Raw genomic sequence first — 18,129 nt, 5'->3', positions numbered from 1 at the left:
AGGGTCAGTCCACCACCACCTCGTACTGTAGGGAGTCCTGGGAGGGTCAGTCCACCATCACCTCGTACTGTAGGGAGTTCTGGGAGGGTCAGTCCACCACCACCTCGTACTGTAGGGAGTCCTGGGAGGGTCAGTCCACCACCACCTCGTACTGTAGGGAGTCCTGGGAGGGTCAGTCCACCACCACCTCGTACTGTAGGGAGTCCTGGGAGGGTCAGTCCACCACCACCTCGTACTGTAGGGAGTCCTGGGAGGGTCTGTCCACCATCACCTCGTACTGTAGGGAGTCCTGGGAGGGTCAGTCCACCACCACCTCGTATTGTAGGGAGTCCTGGGAGGGTCAGTCCACCACCACCTCGTACTGTAGGGAGTCCTGGGAGGGTCTGTCCACCACCACCTAGTACTGTAGGGAGTCCTGGGAGGGTCAGTCCACCACCACCTCGTACTGTAGGGAGTTCTGGGAGGGTCTGTCCACCACCATCTCGTACTGTAGGGAGTCCTGGGAGGGTCAGTCCACCACCACCTCGTACTGTAGGGAGTCCTGGGAGGGTCAGTCCACCACCACCTAGTACTGTAGGGAGTCCTGGGAGGGTCAGTCCACCACCACCTCGTACTGTAGGGAGTCCTGGGAGGGTCAGTCCACCACCACCTCGTACTGTAGGGAGTCCTGGGAGGGTCTGTCCACCACCACCTCGTACTGTAGGGAGTCCTGGGAGGGTCAGTCCACCACCACCTCGTACTGTAGGGAGTCCTGGGAGGGTCAGTCCACCACCACCTCGTACTGTAGGGAGTCCTGGGAGGGTCAGTCCACCACCACCTCGTACTGTAGGGAGTCCTGGGAGGGTCTGTCCACCACCACCTCGTACTGTAGGGAGTCCTGGGAGGGTCAGTCCACCACCACCTCGTACTGTAGGGAGTCCTGGGAGGGTCAGTCCACCACCACCTCGTACTGTAGGGAGTCCTGGGAGGGTCTGTCCACCACCACCTCGTACTGTAGGGAGTCCTGGAAGGGGCAGGGGGATGTGGGTTCCTTCCTGGGAGGGTCAAAGGGTTGTGGGTTTCAGTCTGGAGGGTCAGGGGTCAGGGGGATGTGGGTTCCTTCCTGGGAGGGTCAAAGGGTTGTGGGTTTCAGTTTGGAAGGGTCAGCGGGGGCTCCAGTTCCACAGATGCCTGAGTTCCTGCTCCCCTACTGCTCCCTGGCAAGACAAGCGGCAGAGGGAAACATATTGATTAGTGCTGGGGCTGCTGAGTTAGTTAGGGAGATTTCAAAGGGGGAGTGAATCCCACAGCTGCTAGGCTCCTCCATATCAATCACATGCTGAGAAGAAGAGGGAGGATGGGGGGAGGAGGAGGAGGACGGGGGATGAGGAGGGGTGCTAGATACCGGGGATAAAGCTAGAGCTGAGCTGGGCTTATCTGCAGGAGCCATTCTCCCCAGGGCCGGATTTGGGAGCACCTACCTCCAGGGGGCCTTTCTTGCAATTGAAAACATTTTGCCATGGGACAGAGCAACATTTGCAGTTTTATCACGAGGCTAAGAGAAAATGTTGCAGTTTTCAAGCAAATTTGTTCGTTGCTTTGTACCTGAGGCATCGATTCAGATGTGACTTATTTCAACAATATTACCTGTTCATTTTCTAAACGAATACAGTGGGAGACTATTTAGAAATGAAGGGCAATCAAAGAACCTCAGCGCCAGCTGGTTGCCGTCCTGTCTCCTCCCTCCCTGCCTCCACACACGCCTCCCGCATCACTGCTGTGTGATTCAGCGGTTGAGACAGGATGATGGATTGACTTCTAGCGCGTTTGTTGACACTGTTGTAGGCCGGCCGTGCTTCGTGCACGCTGAACGCTCTGAGCCAGCCTATAGGAGGGACACAGCAGCTGGTTCAACCCGGCACAAAGAGGCCAGTGACACTCAGAGAGACAACCATCAGGGTGATTGACCTTTCAGACGTTACACAGGCACCATTGACATTCCTCCACTAACTTGAATGCAAAGCATCTATTCTGAATTCCAACCTGTATCCTGTGTGTTTCTGCAGTACGTTGTTCAGGGGCTGCTGCCTGTCCACTCTGGCTTCTAGACAGCTGAGAGGGGCTCTGCTTCAGCAAGCCCCCATGCCTTCCCTTCCACAGGCCACGGCCAGCAGCCAGCCTTTGGTGCCTGCATCGGATCAATTTCTGGAGCTCGGCGAAATGGAGCCGCATGTTTCACATTCCGGGGACGAAAGGTTGCTACTTGCTACTGAACAAAGAGCCCTTTTGTAAACGCTGAGATCTCTCTGCAAACTTAAGAGGAGCGGTGCATATTTCCGCAAGGTCTTACGTTGTTAGCCTGAAAGAAAACTCAATCAAATTAGTTTTTGCATGACTGTGAGGACTTGCCTTAGATCAGCTGTACTGTAAACATATTTACACTGTGTGACCTGGGTAACTGAATCATTTACACTGTGTGACCTGGGGTAACTGAATCATATAGACTGTGTGACCTGGGTAACCAAATCATTTACACTGTGGGACCTGGGGTAACTGAATCATTTATACTGTGTGACATGGGTAACTGAATCATTTACACTGTGTGACCTGGGATAACTGAATCATTTACACTCTGTGACCTGGGGTAACCGAATCATTTACACTGTGTGACCTGGGGTAACTGAATCATATAGACTGTGTGACCTGAGTAACTGAATCATTTACACTGTGTGACCTGGGATAACTGAATCATTTACACTGTGTGACCTGGGTAACCAAATAATTTACACTGTGGGACCTGGGGTAAATGAATCATTTATACTGTGTGACATGGGTAACTGAATCATTTACACTGTGTGACCTGGGATAACTGAATCATTTACACTGTGTGACCTGGGGTAACTGAATCATTTATACTGTGTGACCTGGGTAACTGAATCATTTATACTGTGTGACCTGGGTAACTGAATCATTTACGCTGTGTGACCTGGGTAACTGAATCATTTACACTGTGTGACCTGGGGTAACTGAATCATTTATACTGTATGACCTGGGTAACTGAATCATTTACACTGTGTGACCTGGGGTAAGTGAATCATTTACACTGTGTGACCTGGGGTAACTGAATCATTTACACTGTGTGACCTGGGTAACTGAATCATTTACACTGTGACCTGGGGTAACTGAATCATTTACACTGTAAGACCTGGGGTAACTGAATCATTTACACTGTGTGACCTGGGGTAACTGAATCGTTTACACTGTGTGACCTGGGATAACTCACATACAAGGTGCTGTGTATCATTCAGAACTCAGATTGTCTTAAACTCCCTTTCTCTCTCTCTCTCTCTCTCTCTCTCTCTCTCTCTCTCTCTCTCTCTCTCTCTCTCTCTCTCTCTCTCTCTCTCTCTCTCTCTTTCTCTCTCTCTCTCTCTCTCTCTCTCTTTCTCTCTCGCTCTCTCTCTGTCGTTCTTCACCTCTCACATTGACACACACTCCTTGCATTAGGGCCTTTTTCTTAAGTGGCATGCTTGAGGTTGATGGGATTCAGAGGTCTGGCAGCAGGACTTGAGGTTGTTGGGATTCAGAGGTCTGGCAGCAGGACTTGAGGTTGATGGGATTCAGAGGTCTGGCAGCAGGACTTGAGGTTGACGGGATTCAGAGGTCTGGCAGCAGGAATTGAGTTTGATGGGATTCAGAGGTCTGGCAGCAGGACTTGAGGTTGATGGGATTCAGAGGTCTGGCAGCAGGACTTGAGGTTGATGGGATTCAGAGGTCTGGCAGCAGGAATTGAGGTTGATGTGATTCAGAGGTCTGGCAGCAGGACTTGAGGTTGATGGGATTCAGAGGTCTGGCAGCAGGACTTGAGTTTGATGGGATTCAGAGGTCTGGCAGCAGGACTTGAGGTTGATGGGATTCAGAGGTCTGGCAGCAGGACTTGAGGTTGATGGGATTCAGAGGTCTGGCAGCAGGACTTGAGGTTGATGGGATTCAGAGGTCTGGCAGCAGGACTTGAGTTTGATGGGATTCAGAGGTCTGGCAGCAGGACTTGAGGTTGACGGGATTCAGAGGTCTGGCAGCAGGACTTGAGGTTGATGGGATTCAGAGGTCTGGCAGCAGGACTTGAGGTTGATGGGATTCAGAGGTCTGGCAGCAGGACTTGAGGTTGATGGGATTCAGAGGTCTGGCAGCAGGACTTGAGGTTGATGGGATTCAGAGGTCTGGCAGCAGGACTTGAGGTTGATGGGATTCAGAGGTCTGGCAGCAGGACTAACTGTGGAATGAATGGTTCAGATGGAGCTGAACTGTTGTGGTCCACACAGGGCTCCACTCAGCTATCAGCTCAGCTGGCACCCTATTCCCTATGAAGTGCACTCGAGGCCCATCAGCAAATGGGGTGGCATTTGGGACGCAGACTAAGACTAAGAGCTCTGTGGTCAGGCCTCTCTCTCTCTGCCTCGTCTGTCACTCTGAGGGCTGAAGAGAGAGACCGGGAGCATGTGTCAGCAGCTGCCTACTCCCCTAATGTGTCTGTCTGTCTGTCTGTCTGTCTGTCTGTCTGTCTGTCTGTCTGTCTGTCTGTCTGTCTGTCTGTGAGAGATATTAAAACATAGAGATGAAGGGAGACAGAGAAGGAGAGAGAGAAGAGAACAAAAGAGGCAGAACAGTGGGTGGGCGTCTTCCTTCCTCTCAGATGAAAATGTCCTGAGAGGAACAAGGACGGAGCAGAAACTAATGAGGTGATAGTCAACAGGACTTTGTCCACTGTGGAACTTCCTGTTGTGTGTGTGTGCGCGTGTGTGTGTGTGTGTGTGTGTGTGTGTGTGTGTGTGTGTGTGTGTGTGTGTGTGTGTGTGTGTGTGTGTGGGTGTGCGTGTGCGCGTGTGTGTGTCTGTGTGTGTGTCTGTGTGTGTGTGTGTGTGTGTGTGTGTGTGTGTGTGTGTGTGTGTGTGTGTGTGTGTGTGTGTGTGTGTGTGTGTGTGTGTGTGTGTGTGTGTGTGTGTGTGTGGGGCGTTCTATCAGCTGGGCACCAGGAGATGTCCTCACAGGGGTTCAGATCCAGCTGGGATGAAACAGACACAAAGCAGCATCCTCCTAATACACTTCCATAAGAGAGGAACAGCTATTTATGCTGAGGAAAACACTCAAATACACACCACTGATTGTCCTGGGATAGCCATGAACTTATTGTGAGGTTTTGAATCTGTCTTCTATAGAACTACTAACAGCATGACCCTTAGTAGCAACCTCATCCTCTATAAAATAACATTCCCCCAGATTTCCTGTGGATGGAGGGTTTGTCAGTATTCTGAATGTTGCCCCCAGATTTCCTGTGGATGGAGGGTTTGTCAGTATTCTGAATGTTGCCCCCAGATTTCCTGTGGATGTAGGGTTTGTCAGTATTTGAATGTTGCCCCCAGATTTCCTGGGGAGGGAGGGTTTGTCAGTATTCTGAATGTTGCCCCCAGATTTCCTGTGGATGGAGGGTTTGTCAGTATTCTGAATGTTGCCCCCAGATTTCCTGTGGAGGGAGGGTTTGTCAGTATTCTGAATGTTGCCCCCAGATTTCCTGTGGATGGAGGGTTTGTCAGTATTCTGAATGTTGCCCCCAGATTTCCTGTGGAGGGAGGGTTTGTCAGTATTCTGAATGTCTAGATGTGGTTGTGTGTCACAGTGATTATAGGACTTCCAGTAAATATGTGAAACATATCCTTCTGCGTTCCTCTCCGTTGAGGACTGAGCAGCAAGCACTTCCTCTGCAGTAACTGATCCTTACCCCCATCCTCAACATCCTCTAACTGATCCTTAACCCCATCCTCAACATCCTCTAACTGATCCTTACCCCCATCCTCAACATCTTCTAACTGATCCTTACCCCCATCCTCAACATCCTCTAACTGATCCTTACCCCCATCCTCAACATCCTCTAACTGATCCTTACCCCCATCCTCAACATCCTCTAACTGATCCTTACCCCCATCCTCAACATCCTCTAACTGATCCTTACCCCCATCCTCAACATCCTCTAACTGATCCTTACCCCCATCCTCAACATCCTCTAACTGATCCTTAACCCCATCCTCAACATCCTCTAACTGATCCTTACCCCCATCCTCAACATCCTCTAACTGATCCTTAACCCCATCCTCAACATCCTCTATCTGATCCTTACCCCCATCCTCAACATCCTCTATCTGATCCTTACCCCCATCCTCAACATCCTCTAACTGATCCTTACCCCCATCCTCAACATCCTCTAACTGATCCTTACCCCCATCCTCAACATCCTCTAACTGATCCTTACCCCCATCCTCAACATTCTCTAACTGATCCTTACCCCCATCCTCAACATCCTCTAACTGATCCTTACCCCCATCCTCAACATCCTCTAACTGATCCTTACCCCCATCCTCAACATCCTCTAACTGATCCTTACCCCCATCCTCAACATCCTCTAACTGATCCTTACCCCCATCCTCAACATCCTCTAACTGATCCTTACCCCCATCCTCAACATCCTCTAACTGATCCTTACCCCCATCCTCAACATCCTCTAACTGATCCTTACCCCCATCCTCAACATCCTCTAACTGATCCTTACCCCCATCCTCAACATCCTCTAACTGATCCTTACCCCCATCCTCAACATCCTCTAACTGATCCTTACCCCCATCCTCAACATCCTCTAACTGATCCTTACCCCCATCCTCAACATCCTCTAACTGATCCTTACCCCCATCCTCAACATCCTCTAACTGACACACTATTCCCTATATAGTGCACTTATATAGAGCGCTCTGGTCAAAAGTAGTGCACGATATAGGGAATAGGGTGTGTGTTAGGGCAGGGCAGGAGGAGGATGAATGGATGTTGATCCAGCTAGATCGGCTTCTTCCAGATACTGCATTCCTTCCTGTGTGCGGGTGTGTGTGTGTGGTGGCTTCCTCTGGGCATGTGGAAAAGACCTCCCAAGAGTCCCAGCCACTTTAGACATGAAAAACTAAATTCCCCGGATTCTTTGGCAGCGCGGCTTTGTTACATGTGGGTAGCCCTAGACTTTAGTTTCCACAGCTGCTCACGTGACCCGGTCTCTCACCTTGATGTAAGCCTAAACCCCTCACCACTAAGCTGTTACAGAGATAGGGGAGGAGGGAGGGAGAGAGGGATGAAGGGAGGTTGGGATGGAGAGAGTGAAAGAGAGAGGCGTTTTCCTACACATGGTCCCAGTTTAAGGGGTTGGCATGGTTTTCTAGGTTTCTGCTTTCTCTGGAACTCTGGTCTGTCTCAAGAGAGAAGTAAGCTAGTCCTCAAACACAACGTATTGCTGCAGTCAGCGTAACGTCTGCATCTCTTCTGTTGATGTTCTTCCAGTGTGTATTATCTTGATGCTTAATGACTGTGTCCTTCGCTGTGGAGAAATGGTCTCTCATCACCAAATCATCTTCATCTCTATGACTATTGGATTTCCTGTGTGACTTTAAATCGGCTAAATCTGTCATTATCTGGTTTGGACAGGTTTGGATGGCCCATAGGATGCTAATGTATCCATGTGTGTTTTTTTACTCTGTCTCAATCTCTTACATCCACAGTAAGAGTGTTAGTTCTCTGTGTATTGTGTGATTTGTAGTTCTCTGTGTATTGTGTGAGTTGTAGTTCTCTGTGTATTGTGTGAGTTGTAGTTCTCTGTGTATTGTGTAAGTTGTAGTTCTCTGTGTATTGTGTGAGTTGTAATTCTCTGTGTATTGTGTGAGTTGTAGTTTTCTGTGTATTGTTTGAGTTGTTGATTTCTGTGTATTGTGTGAGTTGTAGTTCTATGTGTATTGTGTGGGTTGTAGTTCTATGTGTATTGTGTGGGTTGTAGTTCTCTGTGTATTGTGTGAGTTGTAGTTCTCTGTGTATTGTGTGAGTTGTAGTTCTCTGTGTATTGTGTGAGTTGTAGTTCTCTGTGTATTGTGTGAGTTGTAGTTTTCTGTGTATTGTGTGAGTTGTAGTTCTCTGTGTATTGTGTGAGTTGTAGTTCTCTGTGTATTGTGTGAGTTGTAGTTTTCTGTGTATTGTGTGAGTTGTAGTTCTCTGTGTATTGTGTGAGTTGTAGTTGTCCGTGTGCTGACCTGTGCTTTGTTCTGTTGTTTCAGGGTCTCCGTACTACGACAACGTGAGGCCTCTCTCCTACCCAGACTCAGACGCTGTCCTTATCTGTTTTGACGTCAGCCGCCCTGACACACTCGACAGCGTAATAAAGAAGGTGTGTACCACAGGAGGTTGGTGGCACCTTAATTGGGGAGGACAGGCTCATGATAATGGTTGGAGTGGAATGGCATCAAACACATCAAACACTTGGTTTCCAGGTGTTTGATACCATTTTATTGGCTCAGTTCCAGCCATGTTTATGGTCCGTCCTCCACTTGTGTGTACCTACCATTAGTCAACCTCTATAGCCTTTAGAATATGGACCTTCATGTGTTTTTCTTTTACCTCACTTGAAAGAAACTACATATACAGTTTTCATTCAATGAATTCATTTTAATATCCTTTTCACTTGACCTCCCCCAGAACGTTTTCCCAGTAATTACCAGTTTTCCCCAGTAATTTCCTGTTTTTTCCACTTAGCCCACTTAAACATCTAGAGAGTTGAGGTCCAGACAGAGGTCGTAATGGGTTAGGGGGCGTTAGGGTGAGAGGAGGGCAGGGAAAGGAAGGGAGTGATTTTTAGTGTCCTCTGATGTGACTCTGCTCTAGAAAAAAAACATGAGAAGGTTCCGTTCCAAAACAGAGTTCCTTCCTTCCTTCCTCTGGGCCAGTTCAAACAATCACCTGTCTGTACAACACAGAACCTGATCCCTCAATGTCCAGTCAGCCAGCCAGCCAGTCAGCCAGTCAGCCAGCCAGCCAGTCAGCCAGCCAGCCAGCCAGCCAGCCAGCCAGCCAGTCAGCCAGTCAGCCAGCCAGCCAGTCAGCCAGCCAGTCAACCAGCCAGCCAGTCAGCCAGCCAGCCAGCCAGCCAGTCAGCCAGTCAGCCAGCCAGTCAGCCAGTCAGCCAGCCAGTCAGCCAGCCAGCCAGTCAGCCAGCCAGACACTCCTTGTTCCCCAGACTGCATTAGTAGCAGATTATATCCACTGATTAAAGGCCATTGATCCCAGAGTGTTTATTGCGTTTGAGAGGAAACGTGAAGGATTATCTCTGGCCTTAAAGCCTCCGATACTGCATTCCTTCCTGGGTTCAACGCCGTGTGATGCAGCATGGTGACTGGAAACAGGAAGTGGCTTTGTTCTCCAGGAGAGGGCTCAGGTTCTGTCTGAAAAAAGTGTACAAGCCGTCAAATACTTGATACCTCCAGACCTTGATTCCTCAATTACTCCCTCTCAAAATCCATTGGAGGAGAGGCTCCAAGGTCCCTCCTCTTTTGTACTTCCTCATCCAATGAGCTTTGAGAGGGAGGTGAGGAATTGAGGAATCAAGGACAGGAGGAGGCAAGTATTTGATGGCTAGTCTGGACTAGCTCCCATTCTGTCTGGTCCTGTCCTCCCAGTCTCAATGACTTTCTCTGTCCTCCACAGTGGAAAGGGGAGATCCAGGAGTTCTGTCCCAACACCAAGATGCTCCTGGTGGGCTGCAAATCAGACCTGCGCACCGACCTCTCCACGCTGGTGGAGCTATCCAATCACAGACAGATGCCTGTGTCATATGATCAGGTAGGGTGGTTGTAGAGTGCATTTTCTTCAGATTTTGGGTCAATTCCATTTCAATTCAGTCAATTCAGGAAGTAAACTGAAATTCCAATTCCAATGTGTTTTCTTTCTACAGGGTTCCAACATGGCCAAACAGATCTCAGCCCCCTACATCGAGTGCTCAGCCCAGCAGTCAGAGAACAGCGTCAGGGACATTTTCCACGTGGCCACCTTGGCCTGCGTCAACAAGAACAACAAGAACGTCAAACGCAACAAATCTACCAGAGGCAACAAAAGGATCTCGCACATGCCCACTAGGCCCGACCTCGCGGCGGTAGCGTCAGACCTGCGGAAGGACAAAGCAAAGAGTTGCAGTGTCATGTGACCTGGTGGGCAGGGTCACGACCCTCAGCAGTGGGTTTGTAGGCTGGGATTGAAGCATGCAGTGAGGACAGGGGTTAAAGGTCAGAGCATAGTGCATTCTGGAACATTAGAGGGTGAGGCCCTTCCCTTCCTGCACTTTAAAGCCCTTGGCTTGCTGTCCTGGGGTGGAGTTTTGTATATGCATCATACAATGTAAATGTAGATGAAATCCACCGTATCAATGACAACACAATACTTTCAGTGTAGCCTGTCTGTCTACCATCCATCTCCCTTACATATCTTTTACCAGAAGAGGAAGCTATCTCTGCTTTGGGCCAATTAGCTGCCTTCCTTCCGGCGTCCCGGGAGGTAGTAACACTGTTTCCTCTTAGAGCTGGACGAGGAAGTGGTCATGGCCTTTCACAGGAAATTAGCATTTCCACAGGAAGTGATGTCACGTAGGAAAAGTTGAACGAGTCCCGGACATTTTTCTAAGGACTTCAGAAAGGATGTGAACAAGAGATCCACGCTGTACATGTAACTGTAAATGATGATAGGCTCACCCCCGTCTGTACAGCTGACTCCATCACCATGAGAGACTGCAGCGGTGCACTCTGGAACGCTGAAGACGAGCGGCCGTCTTGCACTGGATCAAAGATCTGGAGGTGACATGACACTGCGCACGCAGCACATCACCGTGGTTTCCATCAGCTTGTTTGTTTCTCTTCCTCCTTCTTGTGGTTGCAAGTCAAGTGTTTCCTGACCTAATGGTCCTGTTGTTCCAGTCATGTCTTTCCTGTATTTTGTAGAATTTACTGTAAGCCCATATGATTTAAACCAATGACCGTTGACATGCTAGGACTTCTGATGTGGTTGGCGTAATGATAGACAGGGTATTGTGATGCTGAACAGTTTATGGACGTGCCCTTTCAGCTATGCAACACCTTGTCAATCTGCTCTCAGCAAGGGAGGGGAACGAAATTAACAAATGAAGCATGACTTTGGTTGAAGGACGTTGTTTACTGGATATGTCTAAAGTATAAATGCACTTTTTAAAGATCAAGGCTTCGCTAAAAAGCGCCATGAATTCTGGTATATTCCAATGCCTTTATTAAACTGTTTTCAGAACAGCTTCTCCTAGAGCAGTATCATCAGCTAGCCTGCTAAGGCTTTCTGTTTCTGACATGAATGAACAGAAAGAAACGGTTGTTTGTTGTGTAAAGAAACGGTTGTTTGTTGTGTTTTGTCATTAGGTCATCCCCCTTTTTTAATGTAAATGTTATGTCTGTGTCCCATTGATGTTGCTACAATATTTAATGAATTATATATTGTCCCTTTCAAATAAAAACAAAATTAAGAAAAAAAAAACAGAATTGTATTATTTTTTCATCACATTGCATGACATGTTTGAAATAAAATGTCATTTAGTTCCACAGACAAAGACCTGTGTCTCGTTGTCTGTTCTGGACTTTGCCCCTGTAGGCATGTTATACATACATTTAACTGATGTCACAAAACAAACTTCTGGTAGAAATATATAATCTTCAGGAGATGGAGTGAGTGGCATAACTTGAATTAAACCCAATGTCACACAGATGAGCTCAAATCAAATATCCGGGGGGCTGTCAGCCTAGAACACAACAAACTGTTTCCCTTCAATATACAACCCAGACAAACTGTTTCCCTTCAATATACAACCCAGACAAACTGTTTCCCTTCAATATATAACCCAGACAAACTGTTTCCCTTCAATATACAACACAGACAAACTGTTTCCCTTCAATATACAACCCAGACAAACTGTTTCCCTTCAATATACAACCCTGACAAACTGTTTCCCTTCAATATACAACCCAGACAAACTGTTTCCCTTCAATATACAACCCAGACAAACTGTTTCCCCTCAATATACAACCCAGACAAACTGTTTCCCTTCAATATACAACCCAGACAAACTGTTTTGTTTCAAATTGCACCCAATAAATCAAAGTGTCATGAGAATGTACATAACTCAGCCAGAATGTAGGTAAAACACGTCATCTAGGTGGTATTGAGATGTATGATATTATCACCAGTCTGTCCGTGGTGAGTGATGAATGCCAGTGGTGGATGATGTGGTTGAGGGAATACAACAGTAATGCTGCTTGACATTGTGGATGTTTAGGATCAATCAAAGTACAGATAATGGACTAACTAGATCATCTGTAGCCTGTAACACACTGTAGCTCTGCAAATGAACAACAATCTACACTATTTCATTACAGCCACAAGAAACAATTGTAGATGAATAATGGTTATAGAAATTAGACATCGGTTCCTTAGTTCCTTCCCAATGCTTGCAATATTTCCATGTCTATCCAAGTCTTAGGGCCCCAGACTGGGGTAAGGCTGGAACACCAGACTGGGGTAAGATTTGAACACCAGACTGGGGTATGGATTGAATACCAGACTGGTGTAAGGCTGAACACCAGACTGGGGTAAGGCTGGAACACCAGACTGGGGTAAGATTTGAACACCAGACTGGGGTATGGATTGAATACCAGACTGGTGTAAGGCTGAACACCAGACTGGGGTAAGGCTGGAACACCAGACTGAGGTAAGGATGAACACCAGACTGGGGTATAAATTGAATACCAGACTGGAGTAAGGCTGAACACCAGACTGGAGTAAGGCTGAACACCAGACTGGGGTAAGAGTTGAACACCAGACTGGGGCAAGGAATGAATACCATACTGGGATAAGGCTGGAACACCAGACTGGGGTAAGGCTGGAACACCAGACTGGGGTAAGGATGAACACCAGACTGGGGTATGGCTTGAATACCAGACTGGAGTAAGGCTGAACACCAGACTGAGGTAAGGTTTGAACACCAGACTGGGGTAAGGCTGGAACACCAGACTGGGGTAAGGCTGAACACCAGACTGGGGTAAGGCTGAACACCAGACTGGGGTATGGATTGAATACCAGACTGGAGTAAGGCTGAACACCAGACTGGAGTAAGGCTGAACACCAGACTGGGGTATGGATTGACTACCAGACTGGTGTAAGGCTGAACACCAGACTGGGGTAAGGATGAACACCAGACTGGGGTAAGGCTGGAACACCAGACTGGGGTATGGGTTGAATACCAGACTGGAGTAAGGCTGAACACCAGACTGGGGTAAGGCTGAACATCAGACTGGGGTATGAATTGAATACCAGACTGGAGTAAGGCTGAACACCAGACTGGGGTATGAATTGAATACCAGACTGGATTAAGGCTGAACACCAGACTGAGGTAAGGTTTGAACACCAGACTGAGGTAAGGATGAACACCAGACTGGGGTAAGGCTGGAACACCAGACTGGGGTAAGGCTGGAACACCAGACTGGGGTAAGGCTGGAACACCAGACTGGGGTAAGGCTGGAACACCAGACTGGGGTAAGGCTGGAACACCAGACTGGGGTAAGGCTGGAACACCAGACTGGGGTAAGGCTGGAACACCAGACTGGGGTAAGGCTGGAACACCAGACTGGGGTAAGGCTGGAACACCAGACTGGGGTAAGGCTGGAACACCAGACTGGGGTAAGGCTGAACACCAGACTGGGGTAAGGATGAACACCAGACTGAGGTAAGGGTTGAACACCAGACTGGTACACATGTTGTTGAGGCCCTAATGCCTTGACATCTACGGTACACATGTTGTTGAGGTCCTAAAGCCTTTTACAGCTGTAAAACCTCAACAACACATGTTGTTGAGGTCCTAATGCCTTGACACCTACAGTACACATGTTGTTGAGGTCCTAAAGCCTTTTACACCTACAGTACACATGTTGTTGAGGCCCTAAAGCCTTGACACCTACAGTACACATGTTGTTGAGGCCCTAAAGCCTTGACACCTACAGTACACATGTTGTTGAGGTCCTAAAGCCTTTTACAGCTGTAAAACCTCAACAACACATGTTGTTGAGGTCCTAATGCCTTGACACCTACAGTACACATGTTGTTGAGGTCCTAAAGCCTTTTACACCTACAGTACACATGTTGTTGAGGCCCTAAAGCCTTGACACCTACAGTACACATGTTGTTGAGGCCCTAAAGCCTTGACACCTACAGTACACATGTTGTTGAGGCCCTAAAGCCTTTTACACCTACAGTACACATGTTGTTGAGGCCCTAAAGCCTTTTACACCCACGGTACACATGTTGTTGAGGTCCTAAAGCCTTTTACACCTACGGTACACATGTTGTTGAGGCCCTAAAGTAGTACTTAGGCTGCGTTTTCACAGGCAGCCCAATTATGTTTTCCGCTAATTGGTCTTTTGACCAATCACATCAGATCAGATTTTTTTCACATCAGATCTTTTTCAGAGCTGATCTGATTGGTCAAAAGACCAATTAGTGAAAATGGGATCAGAATTGGTCTGTCTGTGTTAACACAGCCTCAGAGTAGACCACAGGTGATGAGGGATTTTAATTGTGCCAAATGGCTTTTTTACAGGTCTTTCACAAATCATTCATAGTCGTCAGATGGGAAGTTTTATGTCATAGTCCTCAGTTGGGAAGTTCTATGTTATAGTCCTCAGTTGGGAAGTTCTATTTTATAGTCCTCAGATGGGAAGTTCTATGTTATAGTCCTCAGTTGGGAAGTTCTATTTTATAGTCCTCAGATGGGAAGTTCTATTTTATAGTCCTCAGATGGGAAGTTCTATGTTATAGTCCTCAGTTGGGAAGTCTATGTTATAGTCCTCAGTTGGGTGGTTCTATTTTATAGTCCTCAGTTGGGAAGTTCTATGTTATAGTCCTCAGTTGGGTGGTTCTGTTTTGTAGTCCTCACTTGGGAAGTCTATGTTATAGTCCTCAGTTGGGTGGTTCTATTTTATAGTCCAACAGTTGGGTGGTTCTATTTTATAGTCCTCAGTTGGGAAGTTCTATATTTTATGGTCCTCGGTTAGGAAGTGCTATTTTATAGTCCTCAGTTGGGTGGTTCTATTTTATAGTCCTCAGTTGGGAAGTCTATGTTATAGTCCTCAGTTGGGAAGTTCTATGTTATAGTCCTCAGTTGGGAAGTTCTATGTTATAGTCCTCAGTTGGGAAGTTCTATTTTATAGTCCTCAGTTGGGAAGTTCTATTTTATAGTCCTCAGTTGGGAAGTCTATGTTATAGTCCTCAGTTGGGAAGCTCTATTTTATAGTCCTCAGTTGGGAAGTTCTGTGTTATAGTCCTCAGTTGGGAAGTTCTGTGTTATAGTCCTCAGTTGGGAAGTTCTATGTTATAGTCCTCAGTTGGGTGGTTCAATGTCATCGTGCACATTTTCACTTCAGAGTGTAAGAATTCTAAAGAATGCTAGAATGAGTGTCAGAACGCTACAGCAGTGCTGATGGATGGATGCCAGGAAGACAGACAGGAATCTCCAAGCAGTAACCGATGGCAATGTTCAGTATAAAAGCACTCTGAACAATGGACCAAGGCCAGACAGAATCAGTTATGTATGGAATCACAATAGAGTACAGACACAGGAAGTTACTCTAACAAGAAGCTACATTGCCACATTTACCAGGATATAAATTATTTTAGCATAATATTAATGCATCATACAGTATAACTGACTTCATTATGTGTTGGCATATTGCAGCCTTTTCCCCACTGAAACGCATTGATCACACCCCCTGGAATCAAATGGAAATGAAAAACATAGACAAAAAAAGGCAGACTTTGCTTTTTGTTACAATATTAACATAACAGTAATTCAATATCTGTTCCCCGAATAACCAACCCATTTGAAATAAAAAACTATTTCCCTTTAGTCTTGGCCACACATTTAAAATGCAGAACACATAAAATATTTATGGGTGTATCAACCCAATATCTTCAGGGACAGCCTGTAGATCACGCCAGACAGTCTGCGGGGAAGAAATGCTGCTACTCTGATTTAAGCATACAAAAGCAGAAAAGATACCCCGATGAATATACTAACTAAATTATAGGATATTTCAACTTTTTAAAAGATTGTGTTTTTGCAACATAAACGTACCCCAAGAGAGTAAAACATCGACTGTGAAAAGGAGAAGTGCAATACTGAAATATACAGTAGCGTATGATTACAAATGGTTTTGAAAACAGCATTTAAAATCTCACGAAGAACATACAAAAACTTTAAAATGGATTAAACAAATGATGCGTGTGTGTGTGTGTGTGTGTGTGTGTGTGTGTGTGTGTGTGTGTGTGTGTGTGTGTGTGTGTGTGTGTGTGTGTGTGTGTGTGTGTGTGTGTGTGTGTGTGTGTGTGTGTGTGTGTGTGTATGTGTGTCTGTGTGTGTGTGTGTGTGTCTGTGTGTGTGTGTGTCTGTGTGTGTGTGTGTGTGTGTGTGTGTGTGTGCGTGTGCGTGTGCGTGTGCGTGTGCGTGCGTGTGTGTGTGTGTGTGTTTGTCATCGGGGTCAGTGCGGTTAACTGAGAGAGAGAGGTGCCATACTAAAATATACCATGGATTCTAAATGGCTTTGGAAAAACACCTGATGTACATAAGATGGATGAAACGGATGGTGCCTGCTAGAGTGGGTTCAGTGGGGTTGTCTGTGGCTGGAGGGAGCTGTCTGACATGCATTCATCCATTTATCCACACCGCCTTGGGCATGCTCAGTCTGTCACAAATCTCATTACAACATAAACACAACGTTCAAACCATTTCCTATCTGTTCCTGTAAAAAGGTTGAGCTGACCATTAGCCCTGGGCAGGTGGACAACAACTAGGACAAATGGTCTGGAGAGATGATTGGTCCCATAAATGGTCTTGAGAGGTAATTGGTGACATTAATGGTCTGGAGAGGTGATTGGTGACATTAATGGTCTGGAGAGATGTCATTGGTGGGATAAATGTTCTGGAGAAAAGTGATTGGTGGAATAAATGTTCTGGAGAGAGGTGATTGGTGAAGCTTGTCACCATTTGCTTCTATTGAAGACCAATGGTTATGTTGCCACATTGGTTTGACCTTTGACCGGCAGAGACCAGGGGAACTGCAGCCTACAGTTTTGAAAATGATCAACCTATTTGAGCTGGGCATGCAGGGGTAATGAAAACCCACCATCGCTAACACATTAAAAGAGATGGACCTACCATGAAACCAGCAGGGCACTTGAGACCAGAACTATAATGGTAATACATGTGAACAATAAGAGCAAATGAGATTCAACTTGTTTTTGTTAATTCAAGTCTTAAATGTTAAATCTCCAGCACCCAGAGAGTCAGAGAGGAAAAGGGGTGGTCCCCTCGGCCCTCCGCTTGTCTGTTCTCCTCAGCAGCTGTGTTGGCCGGAACACACACACACACACACACACACACACACACACACACACACACACACACACACACACACACACACACACACACACACACACACACACACACACACACACACACACACACAGACAATCAGACACACAAACACACACACACAGTGAGCATCTGGATCAATAGCCACTGCTAGTGGTTCATTGTTCCATAAATCCTCTCGCTTGAGGGAATCCGTCATGCACAGCTGTGGAATAGAGGCAGGGGAACACTGAAACAATGGTGATTTTGGAGAGACGTTCGAGCTTGAGACGGTGTCCTCCTGCTGCTAAATAATTCTTCAGAAATGTTTTACAGAACATTTTCTCCCCTGTTATTGTGAGGCTTACTGGTTGCTGAGGGATACAGCATTATAAACACACGTAGATCCTGCAGGACTAGTACACTAATTAAAAAGTATTCTCCACGGCCAAAACAACGTTATAATTGCAGACACCACATCAAAGAAAGTGTAAGTCTGACATTTGTGAAAATAGATGTTGAGAGGAGAGGAGGAAGGAAAGAGAGTCATGGTTGGTTGTAGCAGTTGGATTTCTCCAACCCAACATTGTATTAACCTCCTGGGACTCTAGTCCAGTGAGGGGTTAATATTCACCTCTAGTCCAGTGAGGGGTTAATATTCACCTCTAGTCCAGTGAGGGGTTAATATTCACCTCTAGTCCAGTGAGGTGTTAATATTCACCTCTAGTCCAGTGAGGGGTTAATATTCACCTCTAGTCCAGTGAGGGGTTAATATTCACCTCTAGTCCAGTGAGGGGTTAATATTCACCTCTAGTCCAGTGAGGTGTTAA

At 46.8% G+C, this 18,129-nt stretch overlaps 1 protein-coding gene across 1 annotated transcript in view; it reads left to right on the top strand.

The window, feature by feature from the left end:
- Nucleotides 1–11,452, top strand: part of LOC129840392 (rho-related GTP-binding protein RhoE-like) — an 18,654-nt gene extending 7,202 nt beyond the window's left edge. Inside the window, exons 3-5 of the mRNA XM_055908227.1 lie at nt 8,115–8,224; nt 9,538–9,672; nt 9,785–11,452. Coding sequence (XP_055764202.1) covers nt 8,115–8,224; nt 9,538–9,672; nt 9,785–10,033 — 494 coding nt within the window. The 3' untranslated portion in view covers nt 10,034–11,452. The remainder of the gene's footprint in view (nt 1–8,114; nt 8,225–9,537; nt 9,673–9,784) is intronic.
- The last annotated feature ends 6,677 nt before the right edge of the window (nt 11,453–18,129 follow it).

Source organism: Salvelinus fontinalis, chromosome 41, assembly GCF_029448725.1.
Source record: "Salvelinus fontinalis isolate EN_2023a chromosome 41, ASM2944872v1, whole genome shotgun sequence".
Classification (NCBI taxonomy): domain Eukaryota; kingdom Metazoa; phylum Chordata; class Actinopteri; order Salmoniformes; family Salmonidae; genus Salvelinus; species Salvelinus fontinalis.
This window is presented reverse-complemented; position numbering and strand designations above follow the sequence as displayed.